General features: G+C 35.5%; 2 protein-coding genes across 3 annotated transcripts; one reads left to right on the top strand and one right to left on the bottom strand.

Annotated features, from left to right (window-relative positions):
• Nucleotides 1-15,537: 15,537 nt before the first annotated feature.
• Nucleotides 15,538-25,082, bottom strand: LOC135846610 (zinc finger protein Xfin-like). Of its 2 annotated transcripts, none has more exons than XM_065365803.1 (6): nucleotides 24,765-25,082; nucleotides 24,544-24,695; nucleotides 24,218-24,310; nucleotides 24,066-24,143; nucleotides 23,821-23,886; nucleotides 15,538-23,134 (listed from the first exon to the last, which is right to left on the bottom strand). In XM_065365803.1, exons 2-6 carry the CDS (start codon nucleotides 24,643-24,645, stop codon nucleotides 16,679-16,681), a joined length of 6,795 nt encoding a protein of 2,264 aa, XP_065221875.1. In that variant the 5' UTR covers nucleotides 24,646-24,695; nucleotides 24,765-25,082; the 3' UTR covers nucleotides 15,538-16,678. The 2 variants fall into 2 exon arrangements, with proteins under 2 accessions (XP_065221875.1, XP_065221876.1); XM_065365804.1 differs by having other exon boundaries at nucleotides 24,770-24,894.
• A 137-nt stretch (nucleotides 25,083-25,219) lies between these two features.
• LOC135846617 (TATA-box-binding protein-like) lies at nucleotides 25,220-26,775 on the top strand. The gene is made up of 6 exons (XM_065365816.1): nucleotides 25,220-25,405; nucleotides 25,483-25,605; nucleotides 25,672-25,915; nucleotides 25,997-26,100; nucleotides 26,184-26,278; nucleotides 26,352-26,775. Exons 1-6 carry the CDS (start codon nucleotides 25,368-25,370, stop codon nucleotides 26,429-26,431), a joined length of 684 nt encoding a protein of 227 aa, XP_065221888.1. The 5' UTR covers nucleotides 25,220-25,367; the 3' UTR covers nucleotides 26,432-26,775.
• The last annotated feature ends 23 nt before the right edge of the window (nucleotides 26,776-26,798 follow it).

The raw sequence follows: 26,798 nt of genomic DNA, 5'->3' as shown, positions 1-26,798 counted from the left end.
TAAAGCTAATGTGTAACTGGTATAATACTTGAATGTGGAAGTGATTGTACGTACGTAAAACTGCAATCCTTCGGTTATTTTTTATGTAAAAAGACATTTTTGGTAAAAGTAATAGTATTTACAAACAAAATGTGCGAAAACAACGCGAATAACAATAGATATCAACCTGAACGTAAGTGTCAAAATTCCTTTTGTAAATTTATACAGAGACAACTGCATATCAGGACATGCACTCCTCCGATATACCAAATCAAGAAATTCTAGAATTTAATGAAAATCTTTAACCCCAATAGCGATGGAAATAGACCAAGATCAGAACGAGGTATTAGAAATGCAGGGAGATGTGGCGTTGTACTTCCCAACGAACAAAGAGAAAAAAGTCAACAACGTATGGAAGCGTCTATTTGTAAAGACAGATATTCGTGGTACCATTGTCGCATACAAGTTTCTACCAATCTCAGAGGCGATGGAGTTGGAAAGAAAATTGAAGGAAATTGGCTCATGAATCGAAAGACCATGTCTCCCAATAGATTGTAAATAGTAAATATTTGATACCCATAATCATAGACAATAGTATTAATGATACACAACCAAGGTATAACGTGACCACTTATACTTTGGTTGCCATTCAATTTTGAATAAATCCATCACAATTCCACCCCAGCAATAGCAATAGCTATGATCCGATAAAACATGACTTTCTTCAAACCTCTTAGATTAAAACTTTCGAAAACCATTCCAATAGAGTAAGAATTAAAACAATAACATACCATGCCATCAATATACAATTCGATCAAATCTATAATCCCAAAAGATGATATGATACATCGGTAAATATCATTTCCCATAACAAAATATCGTTCAAAGGCTGTCGTTACTAATATAAGATTCTATTATTCATCGTGTGCATTTATCCATAGTTATAAGCGTTCATTATGCCAGAAATTAGTAATAAGACTATTGTGATTCATTTGTTCTCTTTTATGCCAATACAGTATTTTAATCGTTGTATTGAACAGATTCCTTTTAATATTATTAGATACGTATACAGATAATCCAACCAACTCGAAGATTTTCCATTCACAAAACAAAAGATTAGCAAAAGAAATTGACGCAAAGTAAAAACCGAAATTATTATTCAACAACCTTTTCCTCGACATCGCAATCATATAAAACAAATTAACATGAGCATTACACATTACACAACTACTATGTAATATGAGAAGCTACACATAATCAAAAAGCAAAAACCATCAAATCAAATCAATATACATACTGCTTTCGATCTTACAATACAATAGAATATTAGAAATGGAAAACTTTTGAAAAAGTTGACACCATCCGATGAACACAGAGAAGTGGAATCTGCAACACAAAAAGAAAAAGATAATTGCAAAGTATACAAAAACACAAAGATAAAAAAGATCGATATAAATATTTACTTCCCGTTCTAACAAGAGATCACTTTCGAACAAACTCCATCTGAAAATTATAACATATATGTTATAAAAATATAAAACAACTAGCAACTTTGAAACATACTAATAAGATGAGATATGCAAACTATGCAAAGAATCATGCAATAGACGTACATTTAAACGAAATTAGTTACTCACCTAACATTTGTGATAAAAATACAACCACCTTGCTTTCCATATTCTAAATTCAACAAAAACATATTAGTAGGAAAAAACAAAAAGACGTCCTGGGGCAATTAAGGACAAGAAATATAAAGCATGAGTAAAAAGAAACTTACCCTAAAACAAATAGAAACGAAAAATATCGATGTCTTTTAAAATATTCATTGGCAATGATAGCGAAAAACACTTGTATCTTGATACTCTGACAGATGAAATAGAATTAATGAACTCGTTTGTCTGAAACAAAAAGAAGATAGCACAAGGAATTAATAACACACATCAAAATTTTAATCAATACAAAATCACGAAAATATTTAATTGAGACCTAAAATTTATAATAAAAAGAAATAAATTATCTTCTGAAAATTAGAAAACTCAAAAGAATTCCAAAGTACAGAAAGTGATAGCAATTCAGCACTACCAACCCAACCGGTTGCAGGATAAAATTCTCCATTGGTAGCATTTGTAACGAGGAATTTCCCGATTACATTTGATATCAATGTAAACAAAATATATTTTTTACCGTTTTAGGCAGTCAAAATGGCCTCTATGCCTTTGAAATTCAAATATGTGTGTTATTAAAGTATATTTTTGAAAAACTCATAATATTGCGATATATATACTGTAAAAATATTACTTATATGTCCTGGTAAGTCATCACTACCAGAATTATACAAGTAAGACAAACTCTTTCGATCCTTTCTATTAATGTGCTTATTTTTTCGTAGATTTCGAAACAATCAGACAAACGACTTCAATTTCATACGAGTTATAAACTGACTAATCACGAAAAAGTAAAATCCTCATTTGTGTAAATTCCAAGACGCTAGGTCTGTGAATTAATAGACACAACAACTAATCCAAACCTTCGCACGATTTGTTTTTCTTTTGTTTGCTATATATAGATCAAACATGAATCCCATAAGATGCGAAAAATGCGGATCAATGATTATGCATAACTCCCAAGATCAAGAAGCATACGTGACAAGCTGCGGGCATTTTATGCACTGGAGCTGCTTATACATGTTGTTCTACTATTCGACTCAACGAGATCAAAACAATCAAAACATAGAAGTATGTCCGCATCCGAAGTGTCAAACAAAAATTACGATGAGAGATATTTTCCGATTTACACAAAAACCTTCGGTTGACCCTCGATTACAACTTGAATCAAGAAGACAACAGGAGACGATTGCATCCCTTTCTCGAGAAAATACGGATATACGGCGAAGATTGGTAGAACAGCAACAACAATATGTACAACTCCAACTTGAGTATAATGCTGTTCGTGACAGTGTGATTGCCTTGTCACAAACTACCAAATCTGCACCGGTACCACCGCCAGGTTTTCCATCATTACCTACGGCGCCAGCGATTGGAACGTTATCAACTCAATGGCCAAATAACGGAGATTCATCGCCACCAACTGGTCTAACTGTTCCAGCGCCTGGTACGAATGTGTTAAATATCAACGTACGACCACAGTTGCAATACGACCGCAACAAATATAACACATCTAAATTCGATAACGTATCCGTAAACAGGGATAGATACTCCAACTCTAGGACTACATACGCAAGACGTCCACATGAAACTTTCGATCGTCGTTACTCTCACGAACAAAAAGATCGTCGATGCGAAGACCAAATACCGCACCCACCATCAAACACAGACGAATACTTCTATGAGAATAACATGTACAAGAGAAGGTCACCGCCAGAAGACCAGAAGGAAACTCCACAACAAAAAACAGTACGACATCGAGTAAGCGAAAGTTCGGAAGAGAAAGAGAGGCATTGGGAAGATGAATGCGACAGTTACTACCCATGGAACCGCAATACAGGGGCACGGGGTGTACCACCGAAAAACTTTAATCGAGGACTATTACCAGCTGAAAATAATCGAAACTTTGGTAATGACGGGCCACGAACTCCGTCATCTAAGAAAGATAGTAAAGAAAAAATTCCGCCACCGAAGCAGAAGAAAGGAACAGCTGCACAAAAAGGAAATTACGACCGCCGCTATCGTCTACGATATGGAACCGATCCTAAAGAAGATCTGGCACCTTTCTATCCACTTAACAGCTACCCATATAACTTTACGGCAGTAGGAATTCAGCTTATGCCTGATATCTATCGAGCGGCATTTTGTGCTTATAATATACTACTCATCGGAGACGGGCACGTAGCCGCAATGGCGTACCAACTAGTCGCAGGCAGGCCATACCGCAGAATTCTACACAATCGACTATACAGCCGGGAATTACGATTAGACTCATTAATTAGCTACTTGCTGAGCTTCGAAACATTTCCAAGCCGCATTATGATCTCAATCGGTAACTACGATACGCAAATGGGTGTTGCCTATTCCGACTTTTATAACAACATACAAAGATTAGCATTGATACTAAACGGCCTAGGAGTACGAGAACTCTACATCGTACCCCTCATCAACCATCCTCAAGTTCGAAGATCCACTTTTCAAGACGTCCAACGAGCTTTATATGATAGCTGGACAGGTATGTTTGAAGGTACGGTCACCAGATTAGATGAAATCTTTGCCGACTTGCAGCAAAACGAAGCTGCCATTGATCGTCTGGGACCATACTATCCACCATCAATGTACGAGGAAATATTAGGCCGAATCGAAGAACGTTTTATTCCCGAAATTTTAAGAAGACCACGCAACGACAATGACGAAGACGACGATGAAGAAGAATACGAAAACAACCGTCTTGTTATTGCGGAAAATGTACAGAATATAGATATAGTTGCACGACACGAAGCTGTACAACCCATCTGTGACCAACAACCTGCAGCTCCGGTAATAAATCGACCCGAAGAAGTAATTATAGATCAAGAAATGCCAGATGCTCCTTCAGAAAATATACCGTCGACTAGTTCACAGACTACCAACGTGAACTACCAACCGATTGTGAAATTAAACCGACTACCGACAAATTCGAATGGGGCATGTTCAACAACGATGTACCGAGAAGAAAAAGAGGAAGAAATCGACTCACCTCCTCCACACCAATCCCAAGATGAGTTCGATACTCTAGCTCTTGGTGAATCTTCAACACAATCCATCGGCCCTGTTCAACTAACGATTAAACATTCACCAACTCTAACAAAAGCTGCCAAGAAATCTCATACACAGGAACGTCGAAAATCTCAGTGCGACAAAGAAAAAGAAGATAAGGAAATCGAAGAACTCCGTCTTCGCACTGAGAAGCTAACGCAGGATGAAACCGAACATCAGGTAACACCACCTACTACCCGAACAAGGACAGTTGCTCAACAAATAATCGAATCATCCAGAGCTAATTCACCGTCAGGTACGGTGAATACGTCTGAAGGCGATAAATCGCAATCCTCTAATAATACGAACGAGGAGCTCGATAAAAATAAAAAGTAAAAAATTACGTTAGAATTAGAATTTCTTGTGTATCGTGAGTTGTAAGTAATCTAAAAATTAATTCAGTCTTATTTTTCGATTCTATTTTAAAAAAAAAAAAAAAGAATTTATATGTTGTTGTACAACCAAGGTGTTAAATGTTTAAAATAGAATTTTCTTTATTATTATTAGTAAGAATCGCTGTTATTTGTCCTAACCATATTGAAGATAGAACTATGGTAGTTAAAAGAATAACAAATGTACGATTTAACACCAATTAGAATTAATTAATTTTCGATATTTTTTGATAATTTTCTATTTACTTATTATTATTATTTTTTGAATTACATACTAAGTTTACATTAGCTATCGTTATAACCAATCGTTGTGGCAGTATGTTGCATATATTTTGTTAAAAATTAAAAGTTTATTTCACGTTAAACATTTGTCATCGTGCTTAATCGCTTCTTGCAAGCAAAAAGCTTCTGTTTACCTAAATTTCAGATACTTCTACGTAATGACGATATTAAATAAAGATAGAAATACGATACGTCTTGTCTCTAAATCAAAACCATACGATTCCAACTTACTCCAGATTACACAAAAACGTTACACGAAACGGATTACAACATAGAGTATCAAACCATAAAAATTTTATCTAACAATATTTAATATCTGAATTTGTTAACTAATCCTGATTGTTTAAACAGAGTTTAATAACGTACCTAGTATTGATTTTGCGTATGAAAAGCCGCCATCTACGTAGTATTCATCTGTGGTGCCGAGAGGTCCTGCCTCCAGCCACGAAGAAGATGACATCGAATCTGAAACAACGAATATATGACATATAATGCAGCGACGATTATTTTATTGTTTAAAAAAAAAAAAAAAAAAATTTTTAATTATAAAATTATAAAATGAGAAAAGGACTGTTTAAGAATGTAAAACTACAATAAATTCATTGAAGAGACGTCCTCACTGTAAAACACTTGCCCATGTTCCTACTATTTATAATTTTTCAATATAAAATGTTATTTTTTGCACAATGTCATCGCCCATTATTATGCACATTGAAACAATTAAAATGAGCCTAGTTAATAATTTATTTTTCTTTGTCGGTATCCCTCATATTTTTATGTTTGTCGCTTGAGATACCGATCTTATTTTAATTTTATATTATTAGTCTGAGGCACGACCATTTTGTCTGTACCATACGTGGCGATTAGGATTCTAAGTTTTGAACTCCCGAAAATTTAAATAACATCGTACAAAATTAGGCCTACGTTTGAATCTTAATCTAAAAATATATATAGCGAAATAAGTAATTAAGTGCATAGTCACCTGAAACACCGAATTCTTTCTATTCTCTCGCGAAGCTGTAAAACTATATCGTCTTCATATACGAAATAATTTATTCATTTTTCTTTTGGCTTGTTTAACATAATACGTGTACACCTTTTACCGTTATTTTTTCGATCATACCTGAAACAGAAAAACAAAAAATTTGCTAAACATTAAAAAAGTGAAATTGCGTACACTTAGAAACTTTAAGACTTACCTTTATTTTTCGAATGATTAATAGATTCTTCAACCGATTAATATAAAATTCATCTTTTGGCACCGAGTATCCGAAAAATTTTCAATCTGAAACATATTAAAAGCAATAGTTATTAAAAATTAATTATGCATATGGAGACTCAGTACCTACCTGATGATACCTTCAACCGTACATTACCATAACCAAGTGAGACTTAAGCATCAGTGTTGCAACAACACCATTCCAAGGCACCAAAAGTAGTATTCGTGTACCCATATTTTTCTATTTTATTTCTTCTACACACGAACCCACATATACCTTTCATTCAATATGCTATTATGAAAAGTATCTTCCACCCCTATATCGTATGTCCCACTTTTCAAATACTATCAATCGGAAGATACTCTTTCTATATTTGTCCACTATAAATGACAAATATCTTCACTATTTTCCCCCAAAAACACGTAAAGTGTTATATTGATGTTTACATCACCGATATCCAATGTAAGCATATTAATTCTCACCGAAATACTTTCCACCCTATAATACCCCAAAATTTCAACTATCTCCTCCACCTTTCTTAGATAAACCCCTATCATATGTCCCATTCTTTGACGTATAGGTGGAGGATTCTTTGAGTTATAACTACACTCATTTCCTCTGTCACCCATAGATAAATCCCTATCATATGTCCCATTCTATAAATTAGTGATGGAGGACCTTTCCCTTTTTCTTTTATAAAAGATGACGTTTTTGATTATATACGTCCATTTACAATTATTATTACACCTGGAAGGGAAGGAGAAAATCCCTTTATCATACCGAGACTTGTTCTGTCTGTTCTCCTTATTAAACTTTACTGTCTTTTAGACTTTTTTCAATTGTAATTTCAATCCCTCTATAAACATCATAAATCATTCCATTGTCATTTACTGTTCATACCACCTTTGAAAAATAAGTGTCTTCTTCTTTGACCCTATTTTGACCCTGTATTGTGTTCAATTTATTATTTGCATTCTTTTCGAATTATTAATTCACCATCAAGCTGTAAGCTTTTCAATATTGTCTTTTGGCAACATATCCAAATTTATAAGACGCAATTGTAAACACAACCAAAAGCTACCTTTTACTCTCGCCCTCCATCCCAATTTTTGGAAACTGTCATCTAGTGATGAAACTGATCACTGCGAAATAGTTCTGCGACCAATCGCAGCAAAGCACCGAGGGGCAGGGAGCACGCCCATGGCTAGGTAGGTCAGGCGGGGCCGGGGGGCAGCTGAAGTCATATTTCCTATATTTCTCTCGTAGGTCAGTGCTTTCCTCCGATGGGTCTGGGTCCACCAGAGTAAACCCACTGAGGGGCATATGATATAGTGGAATATGCCTTCACCTTGTAGGTGGATAATTAATGGAATGATGCCTTAAGAGGGTGATCCCGTCGCTATGACGTATTTATGTCTAGAGTAGGGAGAACCTCTACCAACGTGGGAACTACTATTCTCTGTGCATTGATCCCTACCCTATTTCTCTTTGTATTATGCCGCTATTTACGGAAGGTGACCTCAAGGACATAGGGCAACGAGCTACTTGGACTTTGCCGCGGTTCTCACTTGGTGTCTGGGATTACATCGGAGCAGACATCAAGTACTCAGTGCCTCGTATTACATCCGGAGTAGGTACTGAGTTTCTTTATATGCATCGCGTGGGCATATAGAGAGTTAGATGTTAGTGGGTGAATGTGTATTTATCGGTATACCCCAATTACGCTTTGGGTTTAATCAGTTTATTTATCCGCTTTCTTAATGGTATGTGGGTGCAAGTCGCAGATTGCATCTGGCTCCATTCCTATCATCGCCCCATCGCAATAGGTAGCTTACAACAGCCGCAATGATCGGTACCTGATTAATATCATCGCTATATGTAGTTCAAAACAGCCGCAATGATCGGTGCCTGATTCGTATCATCGCCCTATCGCTTGGTAAGTACAAACTTACATGGTGGTGCCTCCACTAAATTAATTAGAATTACATCCTAGTTAATTGATGAAGACTTATGTCGTAGATTGTATGCTTCGGCATGCAATCTGCCAATGTACTTGTATCTCTTCGCTAATTGCTAGAGAATGCCTATTGAGGTAGGTATACTCTTGGTTTCAATGCCATGTATCATTGCCCTAATCTTCCGTAATTAGTATTAATAATTCTTATTGGTGTTAATTATATCAATCTAACCATACTGTATTTATAATATTCATGACATATGTATGATATGTTAAGTTGCCTGTAAATATGACGAGAAGGGTTATTTTGAATAAACTTCGTACACAGTAAAGTGTTATATGTTCTTTTATTGTGTATTTCTGTGTAATATAGAATAGAATTGAGAACCACTCATATTCTCAGGGCCATCTAAATATGAGCAGTGGTATTATTTCGTAGATAGTAGGATCAGATTCACCCTTATAGCAGTCAATCCTACCTTGACCACATTCGGTGATCTCTCTAATTCTATATATAACAAACTTTTTGAAAATTTTTATATTTATTTATGTGATTAGGTAGGTGTTTTTTGGCTGTTTACTCTTTTTTTCTCAAAAACGTGGCATGGATTACCTACCTCTTAGAATTTGTTTTTAGAGGGAATTATAGTATCTTTTGGGGTAATATTTACTGGTTTTATGAATCTTCATTTCATTTTTCGGTCATTTTACTGTTTTTTTTAAATTTTTTTATTGATAGTAATTTTGAGCAATTTGGTGCTTATTTTGGGTAGTTCTGGTATTTTTAAATTTTTTTTTGCAATGGTAAGTACCTATTTATGTGAAGTTATCTAATACTTTCATGATTTTTACACAAAGTAAGCCAGTTTTTTTTCAGTTTTTTCTCGATTTTTTCCCACTCTTATGTCAATAGGTATTGTCAATTCAAATGATTTAATTTGCAATATTTTACAACACATTCTGGTGACGTTACCTAATAGGTACCTAGTACCTACATGAATTTCAACGATTTTTAGGTCAATTTTGATCACTTGGTTAATTTTAGAAAAATGAATAATTATATTGTTATTGATTTTCTGATAATTTTTTGTCGGCTTGGCGAATTTATTTTTGAAAATGTTGACAACATTTTTCAATAATTTTCACTTAATTTCGACCAACTGTTCTAAAAGTTGGATAAATTTTTGTTATTTTGCATAATTTTATTTTTTTTTCCATTTTTGATCAATTTTATGATAAAGTCAACTAATTTTTGATAATTTCAAGAATTTTATCCAAATGTCCTAAGTATGTTTGTATTAAAAATCTTCTGGTTGATTTTTTCATTATTTTCAATGATTTTTATTTTTAGGCCATTTTTATCAACTTACTGTCAACTTTATGAAATATTGTATACTTTTGAGCAATTCTCGAAATGCTTTACATATAAATTTTCACTTCATTTTCAACAATGTTCGTGATTCGAGTAATTTGAACTATTTCTTTTTGCCAATTTTGAGAATTCTCTGCATTTTTTAAATTTTACACAATTTTGACACCTTTTCATCAACTTTTCCTATATTTTCAAAGATTTTCATGCAAATTTCATTAGTTTTCAGATGACTTCGAGGAATTCAACGGATTTATGTCATTTTAGATAACTTTTGGTTCATACTTTTGCAAATATTTTTAATTTTTGAAAAGAGGTTAATTCAACTAATGTTTCATTAATACTAATCACTAATCAGAAATCAATAAATTACTGCATCTTTTTTTTAAAATTGTCAATTATTTTTATGACAATTTGCCAATTTTCTGATAATTTTTCGAGGATTTCTTTGAATTTTTGCGCACTTTTCGCTATATGCATTGTAAAAAATGTTGATCATTACTTTCACCTTTTTTACTAACTGGAGACCTGAACTCTCATAGCCCCCTCTGGGGATGTAATTATCTTAACAATAAAGGTAAATTAATAGAACAAATCTTAGAAAAGGATAATCTAGCCCTCTTCAATATCGATCAACCAACTCATTTAAGCTCTTCATATAATTCGTGGTCTACAATTGACTTAATAATTGGCTCTTCTTCTTTATGTGACTCAATTGATGTATATTATAATGATGATTTAGCTGGTAGTGATCATATACCTCAATGTATCCAATTTACTGATCCATCCATTCCTACCAACTATGTCAAAAACTCCATTCTCAAATGGAACTTCAAAAAAGCAAACTGGTCCATCTTTAAAGAATTATGCTCAGAATTTCCCGAACTTGACTTAAATCAAGATATTGACACAGTTGTCAATCAATTTTGTACACAATTACTTGAATATGTCAATATATCCATACCTAAAACTGGTTATATTAAACGCAAAACTGTCCCTTGGTGGACTGAAGACTGTGCCATTGCTGTTAAAAATCGTAGAAAAGCACTTAAACAACTTAAAAACTACCCCTCCATAGATAATCTAATTAACTACAGGAAACTAAAAGCTAAAGCACAATATACCATAAAACAAGCTAAAAAAACATCATGGAAAAACTTCATTGCTAACATTAATCATAAAACACCTATTACTAAACTGTGGACTTCTATTAAAAAACTTGGCTTTAAAAATTTCAACCAAACTCCGAAATTTATTGAATTAAACAATTCTCTCAACTATGACCCTTCAGCTATTGCCGAAGCATTTGCAAAAGAATTTGCTGATACCTCCAGTGATACAAATTTAACTCAAGACTTTCTCAACTTCAAACAAAATAATGAAACCAATCTTCATATAGAAGAAGCCTCTCTAGAACCTTACAACTCAATCTTTTCTTTTGACGAACTTACATTAGCACTTTCTAACGCCAAAAAATCCGCCCCTGGTGCAGATCTCATGCATATTCAATTTATCCAAAATGCTCCCAACAATGTCCTCTTAATACTTTTAGAAATTTTCAATCTCATTTGGACCTCACACAAATTTCCAAAAAGCTGGAACTCAGCTATTATCTTACCTTTCCTAAAACCTAACAAAAATCCGCTAAACATCACTAACTATCGGCCAATATCATTAACCTCAAATCTTTGCAAAATTTTTGAAAAAATGATCAACAAACGACTACTCTGGTTACTCGAATCAAATAACAAGCTATCGCCTTTCCAATGCGGCTTCCGCCCTTCCAGGTCCACACTTCATCAGTTAACATACCTAAACTCGGAAATAAATAAAGCAGTAAAAAACAAAAACCACCTTCTTTGCTATCTTCTTTGATATTAACAAAGCATTTGATACTATCTGGAGATATAAAATAATTAAAACACTACACTCTTGGAACATTCAAGGCAATATGCTCCATTTTGTTATCAACTTCCTAAAGGATAGGCGTTTTAGAGTAAAAATTTCAGATGTATTATCCAATGAACATATACTAGAAAACGGTGTACCTCAAGGCACTGTAATTAGTCCCACATTCTTTTTAATTGGTATCAATGATCTCACTGATGTCATCCCTTCCCCTATAAAAAAAGCATTATTTGCAGATGATCTCAAGATATTTCTAACATGTCAAGATATTCAACTAGGAGAACATTTGTTACAACAAGCTACAAATAATCTACATACTTGGTCACAAAAGAATGGTCTCAGTTTTTCTCAAACTAAATCTACAGCTATGCATATCTGCAAACGTTACAAATGCTCTAGAGATCTGAAAATACAACTAAACCATACTGCTATCCCTACCTCATCTTCAGTTAAATATCTAGGCCTTACTTTTGATAACAATCTCACATGGCGAACTCATATCGATGAAATTAGAAAAAAGTGCTTCAAAAAAATCAACTTACTTAAAAAACTCTCTCACACTCATTTTGGCTCTGACCGTCATACATTACTAAAACTATATCGCGCAATCATTAGACCTATACTTGATTATGGATGTCCCATTTTCTTACACGCCCCTTCCTCCACCCTTGATAAACTGAACACAATTCAAAATACAAGCGTGAGAATAGCTACAGGTGCTTTTAGATCTACTCCCACTCCCAGTCTTTTAACTGATGCTTTTGAATGTCCTTTAAACATTCGTAGACATTATATCTCTGCTCTATCCTTCCTAAACATCAAAGCCAACTCAAACTTTAACATTAACTTACAATACTCCACTAATATGCAATCTACCCCTACAAATTTTGGTAATTTTCTTAATGATATTGACTCTAACAATATCAATATCCTACATTTCCCAATTAACCTACTACCACCCTGGCAAAATTATAATCCTACCATTGACCTCTCCCTAACAGAATTTAATAAAAAACAAACAAATCCAATAATTTTCAAAAAACATTTTCTCTGTCTTCTAAACAAATATGAAAAATTTAATCAAATATACACAGATGGTTCAAAATCAAATCAATTTGTAGGTTGTGCTTTCACTCAAAAGGACTTTACCACTCCTATTGCTCTGCCTTCTCAATGCACCATTCTAACTGCTGAATTGTATGCGATAAAATATGCTATTTTATACACTACAGACTTCTTACAAAACGAAACTGTCATCTTCTCTGACTCACTCTCTGCAATCCTATCTATAAAAAATTATAAATCAAAGAACTCTCATCCCATCTCTCAAGAAATTGTAAATTTTCTTCAGTCTACTCCTCAGCTTCAAAATTTAGTGTTATGTTGGATCCCTTCACACTCTCAAATAGAAGGTAATGAAATTACTGACAAAACTGCTAAACAGGCTTTTAAAAATCTACCTATAGCAAACATACCAGTTCCCCTTTCTGACTTAAAATTACATGCAAAAAAGATCATGTTTGATGAGTTCCACTCCTACTGGTCCCAAATTCCTAACACAAATAAATTAAAAAGTATTAAAAACTCTGCATCATTCTGGAAAACATCTGAACAACCCAACCGTCGTTCAGAAGTAATACTAACTCGCCTTCGAACTGGACACTCTTTACTCACCCATCAATACTTATTCCTAAAACAACCTCCTCCTATGTGTTCCACTTGCAATGTTCCTCTAAATGTTCCCCACATACTCATACACTGTCCCATTTTCCAACATACTCGCTCCCTCTTTCTAAATTCCAATCAAATAAATACTATCCTATCAGATGATCCAGTCGCAATAAATAATGTACTGAACTTTGTAAATATCACAGGACTAAGACAAAAACTATAGTTTAATAATTATATGCTTACATTATAAATTTTCTTACTTTGTAATATCTATAATTTATAATTTGCTATGTAGATAACTGTGCCAAATGTAATGATGAGGTGCCCCTAGCCATAGTAGCTGTTCATGGCACCCAATAAAAAATAAAAAAAAAAAAAATAAATAAAACTTTCGTCTAAATTTAGCTAATTTTTTAAAAACTTTGGGAAATTTTTGCATTGGGTACCGGTACCTATTTTATGTAAATTTATCGACATTTTTAAAATGTTCATCCATTTTTTTGAATCTGATCATCCTTGATCAGGTCCTATTATTTTCCCAATGGTTTTTGTGTGTTTATTCTGCCAAATTTTCTGCTGAATTTTCAAACATTCAAAATTTCCTATGCAAATTTTGTATCATTTTATGAAATTTCACTTCATTTACAATGATTTTTGTTTTATTTTTTAATAAACTTTATTGAATTTGATCATTATTTCTCGTAGTTTTGATATTTTTCCATTGTGTTTTTTATTAGCTGATCAATCATGAACTTTGAATCGTTTTTTGTTATTTTTTTATACTTTTAAAATATCTATTTTATCACTGTCTTCTTCATTTTCATTGAACTTCGTGTTTCGTGTAAGTTTGGCGATTTTTTTTGCTTTTATACAATTTTTCGCATTATTGCAGGTTTTTTGATGACTTTTCATTAATTTCCAACTATTTCTGTGTTAATTTCAAGTACTCGCCGTTATAATTTTTTTCAATTTTCATTGATTTTTGTGTTTTTTATTTTCATGTACCTAGTAAGTTTAGCTAATTTTTCACGAATTTGATTAAAAAATAAATGATTATTTCATGCATTTTTTTAATAAGCAAGACTCGTTTTTTCTCAACTTTTGATGACTTGTATTCAAGTATGCCAATTTCTACTTTTGTGACAAATTCAGTAATTTTGTTTATATTTTTGTATTTTTTTTTCAGTAGTACCTTCAATATAAACTACTCCTTCATTACTTTTTTATTTTCAACCATTTTTATGTCTAAATTGTCAATTTTGCATTTTTGGACAATTTTCACATGATCACATCTTTTGATTTCAATTCCATTTAAAATGGTTGTAATTAAAATTCGTCTATACCTTCTTTTTTTCGACATTTTTTGGTAAATAGTTATCTAATTTTCGATTATTTTGAAATCAAATCTGCTATCTTGCTGTTCTAAAAAACAAAATGTCAACGTCTTGCACAATTTTTGCGATATTTCATGAATTTTTAGCATAAATTCAAATTTTCTGATATTCGCTTGTTCAAATGTTTTATCATTGGTTTGCTAATAATCAAAGGTTCGAACGTTCGTGTTTTTACTTACCTCCGTAATTTTATTAGCGAAGAATTTCTCATTTCACATTTTTGTTTAGAATATTGATTTGTCTAAATTAATGAGGAAAACAGCTTTCAACAATAAACTATTCAAGATGATTCATTTCAAAATTCCTCTCACCAATTCGCATTTTTAAAATCAACTCACTTTTTAATGTAAAAAATTGATCTTCTAACACTTCATATTTGAGAGGATGAAATCGACATCAATTTCTTTTAAAATGTACGAAATGACCTCGAAGAGAAACGTCATCTATTATTTGAACGATTCATTTCGAAAAAACTGATCATTTAGGTACCTACTTCAAAAATATGACACACTGTTTTTCACAAAAAAATCTCAATCCCAGTTTCCATTTCATAATTTCTAAAATCGTCTACATACCAATAAAAATGAACCATATTTTCAAAAAATAACAAAAATGAAACGAAATCATAATTCGAAGAAAATATAATAAAAATTCACTTATCCGTACATCAGTTTTACGAATTAAAATAACAAACGATTTTTATATACCTTAAAGAAACGAAACGTTTAACCATAATTCTACGTGTACTGTTAGATGCACGAATGTATATCTAAGTTTAGGTACAAAATACGAAATAAAAATCTTAGAAATAACCATAGTTACTTTAATAAAACGATTTCTTAAAAAAAAAAAAAAAAAAAAAAAAAATACAATAAAATAAAACAATACGCAGTAAAAACAGTCCACCAAACAACCATTTTGCAAGAAAAAAGGGTAAAAGGTGAACGTTTTCTTTAATTTTTTCATTTTAGATGGCTGACAATGGAATTTAGTTCTCGTCAACAAAACTCTTATTGCTTTTCTAAAACATTCTAAATAAAAAAAAAACAACGTTCCTTATTCCGCTACATAATATACCTATTACTTCATCCTCGTGATAGAAAAAAAAAAATGGCCACAGACTATCAAAATAACAAGTAATAATATTCCTGAGCTAATTACTTTCCGAAAAAAACAAAAAACAAAAAATCTACACAATATCACAGATTCATGAAAATAAACTCCATTCGAAGAGAACGGAATCTTACAGTCAATTCCGACGAAAAATATCTCATTTCGGTTTGTTTCAGTAACCTACATAAAATCGACTAGAACTGAAACAACTTAAAATATCCAAATGTCAACCTTGCTCTAAATAAAAAAATCAAGCATAAAAATAAATTCTAATCGTACGTGTCGTTTACGTTATAAAAAAAATTTACAATACCGATTCTTAGATAAAATTAAACTCTTAAAATATAACAGGAATACGTAGGTTGGTATGAAAGTTTATACAATACCACCACTTATGCTCTTGGAACGACGAACAAGAGAGAGAAAAATGGTCCTATAAGGCAAAGGCGGTAACGCTGTGTAAAAAAATATCCGGCTTGACGACGAAAAAAAAAAGTAAATAAAAGAACACATGTAGTACATCCACATACAGAATATACAGACACGATTTAAAAAAGAGAATACAATAAATGGTTAAAAATGACTACAGATAATGATTCACTCAGCAAAAACTTCAATCACTGGCACAGAGCGAGAATACTTGTTACATATTTACGATATATCTTTCGAAGCTCTTTTACTATTCTTTACACCATCTTCGGCGCTGAGGTCGTCACCGTCATGAGCTCGTTTGAGTGATCTGCGCGATACCTTCACACCAGTATGTTTCTGCATGTGAATGGCTAAAGAAGTCTTCAAACTAAAGCTCATCTCGCACTCAGGGCACTTGTGGTCTGTTTTACTACTCGTACTTCTGGTTATAGTTGGATCGAGGTTGGGATTGGGTTTGGGTTTAGGTGCAGGCGGCGTTTTTCTATGGATACGTGAATGAATACGGAGGAAGTGTAGTTTTTTGAACGATCTACCGCATTCGGTACATTCGATTTTGGGTTTTGGAATTATTCCAGGTTCTGGCTGATGAACGACTTGGATTGGTTCGGCGACCAGGTTACCATTGTCGGCAATGTCGTCGTCGTCCGAGATGATTCTCAATTCGTAATTCTCGCTGTGAACCGAGACGTCGGACATGTTTCCGTTCAATGTGGCAGATTTCTCGTCGACAGAGCCGTTAACCAAAGGTTCTGCGGGTACGATTTCGTGGTTATTCGAGTCGTGTGTTTTGACGTGCTCTAATAGATCGCTTTTCAGACGGAAACATTTCTCGCAGGAGATGCATTCGTATGGCATGCCATCTTCTTCGGAGGACGATGATGAGTAGCCGTTGGTGTGCGTTTTTAAATGCGATATTAACGATTTGCCTCGAGAAAATGGTTTATGGCAGACATCGCAATAGTACAGGAGCGGTGACGTTATGGTTACGTTGTGAGTATCGAAAGCGTGTTTTTTCAATATTTCCGCATTTTTAAAAGTATTCCCGCAGATTTCACATTTCACATAGACTGCAAGATCGACGCTAGCGTTTCCATTCGTTAAACCAGCATCGGAACTGCGACGTTGTTGGGGCGATTCGTTTACGCTGGGTTCTTCGCCTTTGACGCCGTCGTTGAATTTATGAAACTGAAGATGTTTGTTCAGTTTTTTAACGTTGCCGAATCGACGTTTACATTTATAACACGAGAAATCTGCGCCGGCTTCGTTCGAGACGGCTGGTACCGGATCTTGAGCTAAATTCATCTCGTCGATCGGCTGATCAGGTTGAATATCGTTGGAAGAAATAGTTACATCTTCCACAGAATTATCAACTCGAGCGATGGCGGCATTGTGACATGGTACAATTTGATCGTCGGGTTCGGGTAACGATTGATTAGCAGCGTTGATCGATTCGTCGACACCATTTGTTGAGTTTTCGACAGATTGCTCAACCAAGGGTCGATCTACATCGGACGTTGATGAGGCTGGTTTGGCGTGGTTTTCGACGACAGAATCAGCTAGTGGTATGGCAACTCGGTTGGTTTTTGATTCGGTAGCAGAAGAGTCGTACGCGGGGGTATTTTCGGTCAAGTTACAGATGGCGATAGATTTACGACCGTTTTTATGCACAGACGAATGACGTCTGAGACCGACGATCGAGAAAAATTGCCTGGGACACGATGGACACTGGATGAGCACAGGTAGCGGTGCTGGTTCAGCGTGAGTCAACGAGTGTCTCCTTAGACCAATTCTATTGGCGAAGATTTTATCGCACTGGGTACAGTGGTGAACTCGTATCGGTAAGTTGGCGAAACCGGATTTTGCTTCGACCGAATTATTGGTCGTTGATTCGTGCGAATCCGCCATATGCTTAGCTAAGCTCTTGAGGTCTTCGAAAGTTAACGAACACAGGTCGCATTTCGGTGCGGCTTCGGTATCGCCGGTCGTATTGATTTGATCGTTAATGACGCAGGATAATTGCATATGGCTTTTAGCAGCTTGGTCTTCGTCGCTTTTTTTGCGGTCTTTTTGCACATCTACCTCCATTGGCTGTTCGCGGTTTAGCAGCTGTGATGATTCGGACAGTCTGGGGGATGATTTGGCGCGACGACGGTTCTTTTCAACTTTGGAATTTGGAGTATCTCCGGGATCGTCGCCGTTGGTCGCAGGAGTGATTAAATTATCGCCACGAGAGCTCATACGAGCGCCGACAGATCTACTTCGTGTTTTACATACTTTCTTGTGATCGATTAGAGTACTTTCCGAGTCGAATTTCTGCCCACATTTGGCGCAAGGGTGCTCAACGACAATGGGAACAACAGCAGGTGTAGCGGTGGTCGATTCAGCTTCGGTGTCTTTCGAGTCGACGACTATTTCGGTATCATTTGAAATGGGTTTCGAATCACCACGAGCAGGTCGTTTGCTTCTACTTCTTCTTTTATGAGCTGTACAGAAATGTTCGTGCATTGATCTCATAGTAGTAAACTGAATATTACACTTGGGACATGGGAACTCGTGCAAAGTATTACCTCTGTGAGTCAAATAATGCGCACTTAAGGATCGATGCGAGCTGAAGATTCGTTCGCATTGAGGGCACGGCAATTCTAACGGATTATCGTGCGCGAGGTGGCAAGTCATATGCACATTCAGAGATCTTTGGTTGTTGTACGAACGATCGCATCTGGAGCACTGGTATTCGTTCGATTGGCCATCTTCTTCGTTATCAGCCTCGTCGCCGGATTCGTTTTCAGCATCGAGGTACTCTTCGGCGTTATCGGATTCGCTTTCGTCGCTTTTTTCACCGTGATGGGAAGGTTTATGGCTACCTAATGCTCTGGCTGATTTGAACGTTCGGTCGCATTTATCGCATTTGAACTCGGATTCGTTATTCGTCTCCTTGGACTCGTCATCGAGATCGTTTTCAGCGTCTTGGAAATCTTCAACATCGTCCGATTCGTTCTCTTTGCCTTTTTCGCCATAATGAGTCGGTTTATGACCACCCAATGCTCTGGCCGATTTGAACGTTCGATCGCATTTATCGCATTTGAACTGTAAGCACTGGGTCTCTCTGTGCGTATTGTAAAGACGGAGATTCGTAAATTTTTCATCGCATTCTGAACAAGTGTACATTTGATGCATCTGTCGGTGCCCATTTAGGCCACGATAATTGGTAAATACTCGATCGCAGTCCGTGCAAGAGTATTCTTTCTCGCCGTTTTCATTCACCCTGACGGTTTCGTTTTCGTCGTGTTGTTCTTCTCCTATATTATCTTCGTCGGTTACATCTACTTTATGAACACATCTACGATGCCTTATGAAGTTACCTTTTGTCGTGAATGATTTATCGCAAAGTCTGCAGTAACGATCTGTACTGGCGGTTTCGTTTTCGTCGTGTTCTTCTTCTTCTTCTTCTTCTTCTTCTTCTATATTATCTTCGTCGGCTACATCTATTTTGTGAAAAGATCTACGATGCCTCATGAGGTTACCTTTTTTCGTGAATGATTTATGGCAAAGTGTGCAGTAAAGATCTGTTTCCAATACGGGTGCTGCGGGGCTCGTTTCATTAAGTTGAGTCGAATCGATGGCGCATCCACGTTTATGAGCCCACATATGTCCGGCTAATCCTTGAGAGCAGGTGAAAGACCGATCACAAAGAGTACACGGGTATTCGGTTCCTTCTTTGGGCGTTTTATGCTTGATATTGTGATGTGTAATGGAACTGCGTACGTTGTCGAATTCTTTATCACATTTATTACACTTGTAGATACCATTTCTCATATCCGTATACGTTCCGCAATCTATCGGTGTCTTTTTTTCTTTCGTAGTATGATACGCTTTATGAACGCGTAACGAGGATATTTTATCAAACCTTTTGTGACACTTGGAACATTGAAACTCTCCGATTCCATCTTCCGGATCGTCCTCGTCCGGACCGAAGTGTTTCTTTTTACGATGATATCGCAATTGTTTCTGCCATTCGAATACTTTAAAGCAAATCGAACATGTGTATTCTTTAAACACTCCCTCTTCGGCTTCGGTATCAGTGGTTGGACAGTTGACATAATCGTCGGCTTTTTCAGCATCGTTTTTCGCAAGTTGTAGTTTCGCGGATTCTCTGGAGGTTGAAGAGGCGATGGCAGCTGGCAAAGTAACCATTGTAGGGTGATTTCTTTGATGAGTCTTCAAGCCTTTCAAAGAAGTGAAGGTTTTATCGCAACAAGCATACTTGCGATCGTCAGTTTGTTCTTGCGGCTTTGCGGAATCGCCAACGAGGATGGATTTTCTACCTCGAACAGTTTGCGAGACAGAGACGACGGCGGGTTTGTCATTAGGTTGAGTTGGAATGTCAGCGAGAGGATCAACGATGTCCACGATCTGTACATCAGTTTCAGATTGAGTTTGTACAACGTTGTCTGGCACGGTACCGGCGGTAGTAGTTGAATTCTGCTCTTCGGTTGTATTCTGCGTTACGGATTTCTTCGAATGATCGGAAATTATATGTAATTTCAGTGCGGGAATACCGACGAAGAATTTATCACATCGGTCGCATTTGACTAAATCACGTAGACTGGCACCGCTCGCCATATCGTTCTTTTCGTAATTCGACGTCGTGTTGACCGAATCGACCATCGTGCCATTGGTTTCACCGCAACGATGAGCATTCAATGCGGGAATATTTGGAAACAGTTCGTTACAACGGCCACATTTAACCGAACTCGATACATCATTTTCAGTCTTATTATCTTCAGCATACGTATCAGAGTCCAAAGGATCCTCATCTTCAACCATCAGCGGAGCGACACCAGGTTCTTCAGGTGCGGGCAACGACTGTCTTTGATTCCACGATCTATGTATTCCTAGAGCTCTAACACTGTTCCAACTTTTATTACAACACTTGCAAACGTAGTCTTTGTTACTTTGCTCATCCGAAGATTCGTCATCGGTTTCTGATTCTGGTTCTTCGGATTCAGATTGCGCGACAGGATGTTTCGAGGAGTCGTGAATACGTTTGGCTCGAATACTTTCGAAATATCGATTACACGGGATACATTTGATCGGACTGTTTGCGGTTAGATCTTCGCTAGACCTACGTTCGCGTATTTTACGACCGGAGGAAGTTACCCTGACGAGAATTTCTTCTTCTTGACGACGATGTTCGTTCATATGTCTGCTCAGAGCGTTACGATTACGGAACGTTACGTTGCAACCCACGCAGCATAATTCTTCGGCCGGAGTATCGTCCGAAATATCTAACAGCGAATCGTTATGAGCTTTAAGGTGTATGTTGACGTGATCAGCTAATAATTGTATTTCGTCGAAGGCTTCGTTACAAACGCCACATTTGTAGAGACCTCGTATGGCAATCCGCTCCTTTTGTTCTATGAAATCGTCACTAACTCGAGGACTGACTTGCTTACGTGACTTTCTAGCAACTTTTTTGGTTTCGATGGCTTCGATTTGTGATTCTGGGACGTAATCTTCGTCCGAAAGATCGCTAATGTCGTCTTCTCGATGATTACGCGCGAGATGTTTTCGAAGATGAACAATATCGCAGAAACATTTACAGCAAACGTTGCATTTGTATAATTTGGTCACTTCGTCGTCGTGATTGTGATCCTTCAACGCGCACGGATATTTACGGCTGGATACCTCTTCGTAAACGATTTGATTGAGTTGTTCTGAACCGATCGATGGTTTGCTAAACTTTCTCTTTTTGTGCACACCGGAATGTGTTTTCAATCCACGTAGCGAAGGAAAAGATTTAGGACAAAGATGGCATTTGTAAAGATGCTCAGCGTCGTTTTCCGTAGGCACTTCGGAGCGATATTTTGTGATATCGACATCACCCGTTGAATCAACAATCATCTCTTGAACGTCATTTCGATTCGCAACTGGTACAACTTCGTTCGATTTTCGACGCACGTTCGTCGAGTGCATTTTCAAATGCCAAGCGTAAGCATTCTTCTGGTCAAACGTACGGGGGCATTCTGTACATTTAAATTGCACTTTGGTAGCATGGGAATCTGTTTCCATGGCAGTCTCGTCGTTTGTATTTTGAACAGTGATGTCATCTGGGCTCTTGGACGAAGGTGATTTCGGGTGAAATCTGTAGTGAAACGTCAAACTGCTTTTACGCGAGAATGTTTTTGGGCAGAGGATACATTTGTAATCGCGTTTCTCTCCGTCTTCGGTTAAATCGACCGAATCGCGCGAAGTATTCAACTCATCGGGGATAGCGAGTTCGTCTTGAACGATCGAATCTGTAGCATTTTCATCGTCTACGGATTCGATAACTTCTTCTTTCTCTTTTTTCGCAACCAGTTCGGTGAAGCGTGATTTCAGATTCTCTAACGGCTCTGATGATCCACGTAACAGACTATCGGGACCTTCTACGTGTAGTCTAATATGACATTTGAGACTACTATTACGAGAAAACAATTTACCGCAGATGTGACATTTATAACGTTTAACGGCAGCCTCGGTTGAGATTGTGTCACTAGATGCACTTGCAGGGGTTTGCGAGACGAACTCGACGTCGTTGGTGTCTTGAGATGTATTTCCGTTCAAGAATGGAGTATCAATTTCCATCAAATCGTTGTTTGGCAGAATTTTATCCAGCACTGTACCGAATTCATTCTGTAAATAGAAAATTATCGTAGCGTTAGATTATTAATGATACGAGCATCTCTTTTTCTCTTGGTTCATTTTTGGTTGATAGAAGAAGAAACGAAGGCGGAGGAATGGTTGAATAGAAAATTATCCATATTATTTTTTAATGAACCCGCCATAAGCCCTTTTTGAATATATTTTTGTCGTGATTTTTCAACATATTGAGTCCACACGAATGACATGAATATTTCATAAATCACATCATGTTGTACACGAACTAAAATGTTCCATTTTCATCAAACAAAATAAGAGATAAGCAACTAATACCGTTATATTTTCGAATGAATTCTAACCCTCGATAATAGTAAAATTGAACGCATCAATTACTACAAAACGGTAATTCTGAACGATTACGTCAAATGTACGTTGTGCACTCTGAATAGTACCACTAAGTAAGTACCACATAGATAACGTTATCTGTAAACACACGAGGTGTTTACCATTTACGTAGTGGTGCGGTTGATGCTCTGAATAAGTACATGAACGAGTTAACGACAACATGTGGCACAAGCATAATGAATGAAAACAGAGAACGGTTTAAAATAGAACCATACTGCATTATTACGAAATGCAAATAGTATATCAAACATGAACGTTTAAATTTTACAGAATCGCGTACGAAAAAAAAAAATGCATACGAATTCCATACTCACATTAGCCAACACCTGCTTGGAATTGATATGTTCATTGATAATGAACTCTTCTACCTGGTCAGATATCTATAATTTAAAAAAAGGACATTTTTCAGCGAATAAGTAAAACAATAATTTACAGAGACAGGTACGAAAATTAAGTAAACTGATAATGCATGCATCTTATGCCATCCCCACTTTCTGCATTGAAAATAAACTAGTACCGCGATATATGCGTTGCTATATTCAAATTATTGTATACTTACGGGACTTTGTAACTCTTCAACGTTGTCATTTTCTATCACTTCTATAACTTCGGTGTTGGGAGACGAATCGAAAACTTTCTACAAAATGATTATACACAAGTTAATTTCAATCAACTATATACATATTAAAAGAAAATTGCAAGAATACGTACCACGTCTTCTATTTCTTCTGTTACAGAGGAACATTCGATATCAAATTCATCGTCGATTGTAAGAGTAGTGACAACATGTTCGACTTCCGTCGTCTACAAATATTTAAAATAAAAATTAGGTAATTTCCGATTGAGATACTAGTTTACGTTTGGGGAATAATTTCTGAACCAATTTAACCCAGAAATGTAGTACTCCATCGAGATTAATATACTAATCATCATGGTTTTATAGACTGAGCACGCGACTTTGTGGCACCTCACACACCTGAAGTGTTCCTTGCGTTTCAAGATATAAGTGTTGAGCGGATAAAAACACTAATACTTACATCGGACGTTATTTCTTCGGACATTATATCGTTGATTTCTGCCATATCTGTAAGGAATTCTGGAGTTGCATCATTTTCAGAATCAATAAAATCCTTTAACATCTTCTCAAAAGAATGACCGCATCGCGCACTTTTCGTTTACACGATATAATCTAATGAAAGTAACAAAATTAATGGTGAAAAGATAGAGATGATCGAGGATATCGGGATAAACTATTTACCTTACTCATTGGTGTACAATTAATGCAATTTAATTTCACGCAATTAATTTAATTTCCACTACCAATTCGCAAATTAATTCAGTTTTTTGTTTGTATCGGTTTTTTTTTCGAGTTTTTTTTTATTTCAAAATCGTTATCAGACGTTTCGATCATAATGGCGGCCTGGTGATATTTTAATTTTCAATGTGAACGGCCAAGTTATTATAAAATTGAAAACATTTTTTTACAAAAATATTTCAATTTTTTCAATTTTTAAAGGTGAATTTTGATTTTTTATACATAAAATAATCAAGATTTATTTTAAAATTTCAAATTCAATTAAAATAAACCAGGAAAATGTAAAAATATTGAGATTCGAATTTCACATGCAGAAAACACTCCTGCAGGCGAAAAATGAAACTAATTCAAAATTCTTATCAGAATTTTCTATTCGACCAATCAGAAAAAAGCATGGAAGCTTGGTAAAATCCAGAAGGGAAAAGTGAAAAATTGGTAAACAAATTGAAGGAAAATGAAAATTTTAACCGACTTTTAAAATAGGAAACGAAGTGCTGAGCTTTAAAAATAGCGAGTAATACGTACGATTAAATTCGGCCACGAAGAATGGCATCGAACAGCGATTCAATGATGCCTCAATTACAGTAAGTGTTACGTAAACTTATTTCTTTGAAACACTATGAAATCCATTATCAATACATAACACATTCGATTTTTCTAGTTATTTCGATCAAAAAATGCATCCAAGTATTATGTCGGTAAATCAAAACACTCCAGGAACACCAAATCCCATGACTCCGATGACGCCGGCGTCATCTGATCCGACTTTGATGCCGCAACTTCAGTAAGTGAGCTTGTTTCAACATGGAAGAATTCACTCATGTGCTAACTCTTGTTTCGATGCTTTCAGGAATATTGTATCTACGGTAAATTTAAGCTGCAAATTAGATTTGAAAAAAATAGCTCTACATGCCAGAAACGCTGAATATAATCCTAAACGTTTCGCTGCTGTAATTATGAGAATACGTGAACCTAGAACAACAGCTTTAATTTTCAGTTCCGGTAAAATGGTTTGTACCGGTGCTAAGAGCGAAGAGGATTCGAGACTGGCAGCTAGAAAATATGCTCGTATTATTCAAAAGCTGGGATTCCCAGTACGTAAAATGAAAACATATTACATGAATTTCTCAAATTGAATTTGCCTCTTATATTATTTTTGACTGTGTTTTTTTCAGGCTAAATTTTTAGATTTCAAGATTCAAAATATGGTCGGTAGCTGTGATGTGAAATTCCCTATTCGATTAGAAGGTTTAGTTTTAACTCATGCTCAGTTTAGCAGGTAATCATTTTGTGGTTTTTGTATTTCAATTTTCAATAACCGAATTAGAAAAGAACGCTTTGTTGATATAATTTTTCTTCTAGTTATGAACCGGAGTTGTTTCCTGGGTTAATATACAGAATGGTGAAGCCTCGAATTGTACTACTGATTTTCGTTTCTGGAAAAGTCGTGTTAACAGGTGATTTTTCAATTCCTCATTGTCAGTATTGTTTTTATTTTCAATGTAATAATGTATGTGTGTTTCGTTTTAGGAGCCAAGATAAGACAAGAGATATACGATGCTTATGAAAATATTTATCCTATCCTGAAAAGTTTCAAGAAAAATGGCTAAGTTAGACTGATTTCCTTCTCATTGATTTTAATATGTATTTTTGTTTATTTTATTATGAATTTGTAAATAATGTGTTTATGCTCATTGCTCACCTTGTTAAATGTTTTCAGTTTTATTTTTATTCACTTTATCCATTGAGTGGAAAGTGGAGCATGAGCATTGTAATTTTTATTCATACTAGTTGGTATAATTTTTATTTTAAGCAGAATGTTCTATTATAAAAGCTGATGATGCATTTTTGTGATCATTCTAAATTGTATATTTCTATACCAGCGTGAATACTGTATCAGTATGTCGTGGTCGAATTGTTAATTGTTTTTAAATGAAAAGTTTTTTTCAATGAACTCTTGTTGTTTTTTAAAGTAAT

The sequence above is a fragment of the Planococcus citri genome, chromosome 5, assembly GCF_950023065.1.
Source record: "Planococcus citri chromosome 5, ihPlaCitr1.1, whole genome shotgun sequence".
NCBI classification, from domain to species: Eukaryota; Metazoa; Arthropoda; class Insecta; order Hemiptera; family Pseudococcidae; genus Planococcus; species Planococcus citri.
Note: the sequence above shows the minus strand (reverse complement) of the source record. Positions and strands in the feature narration are given on the sequence as shown.

Coding starts and splice junctions, on each gene's coding strand:
- LOC135846610 (XM_065365803.1), bottom strand. CDS start 24,645: ATGTTAAAGGATTTTATTGATTCTGAAAATGATGCAACTCCAGAATTC. Junction 24,311..24,543: donor CCGAAGAAATAACGTCCGAT/GTAAGTATTAGT, acceptor AAATATTTGTAG/ACGACGGAAGTCGAACATGT. Junction 24,144..24,217: donor CAGAAGAAATAGAAGACGTG/GTACGTATTCTT, acceptor ATCATTTTGTAG/AAAGTTTTCGATTCGTCTCC.
- LOC135846617 (XM_065365816.1), top strand. CDS start 25,368: ATGGCATCGAACAGCGATTCAATGATGCCTCAATTACA. Junction 25,406..25,482: donor TCAATGATGCCTCAATTACA/GTAAGTGTTACG, acceptor CGATTTTTCTAG/TTATTTCGATCAAAAAATGC. Junction 26,101..26,183: donor ACTCATGCTCAGTTTAGCAG/GTAATCATTTTG, acceptor TTTTTCTTCTAG/TTATGAACCGGAGTTGTTTC.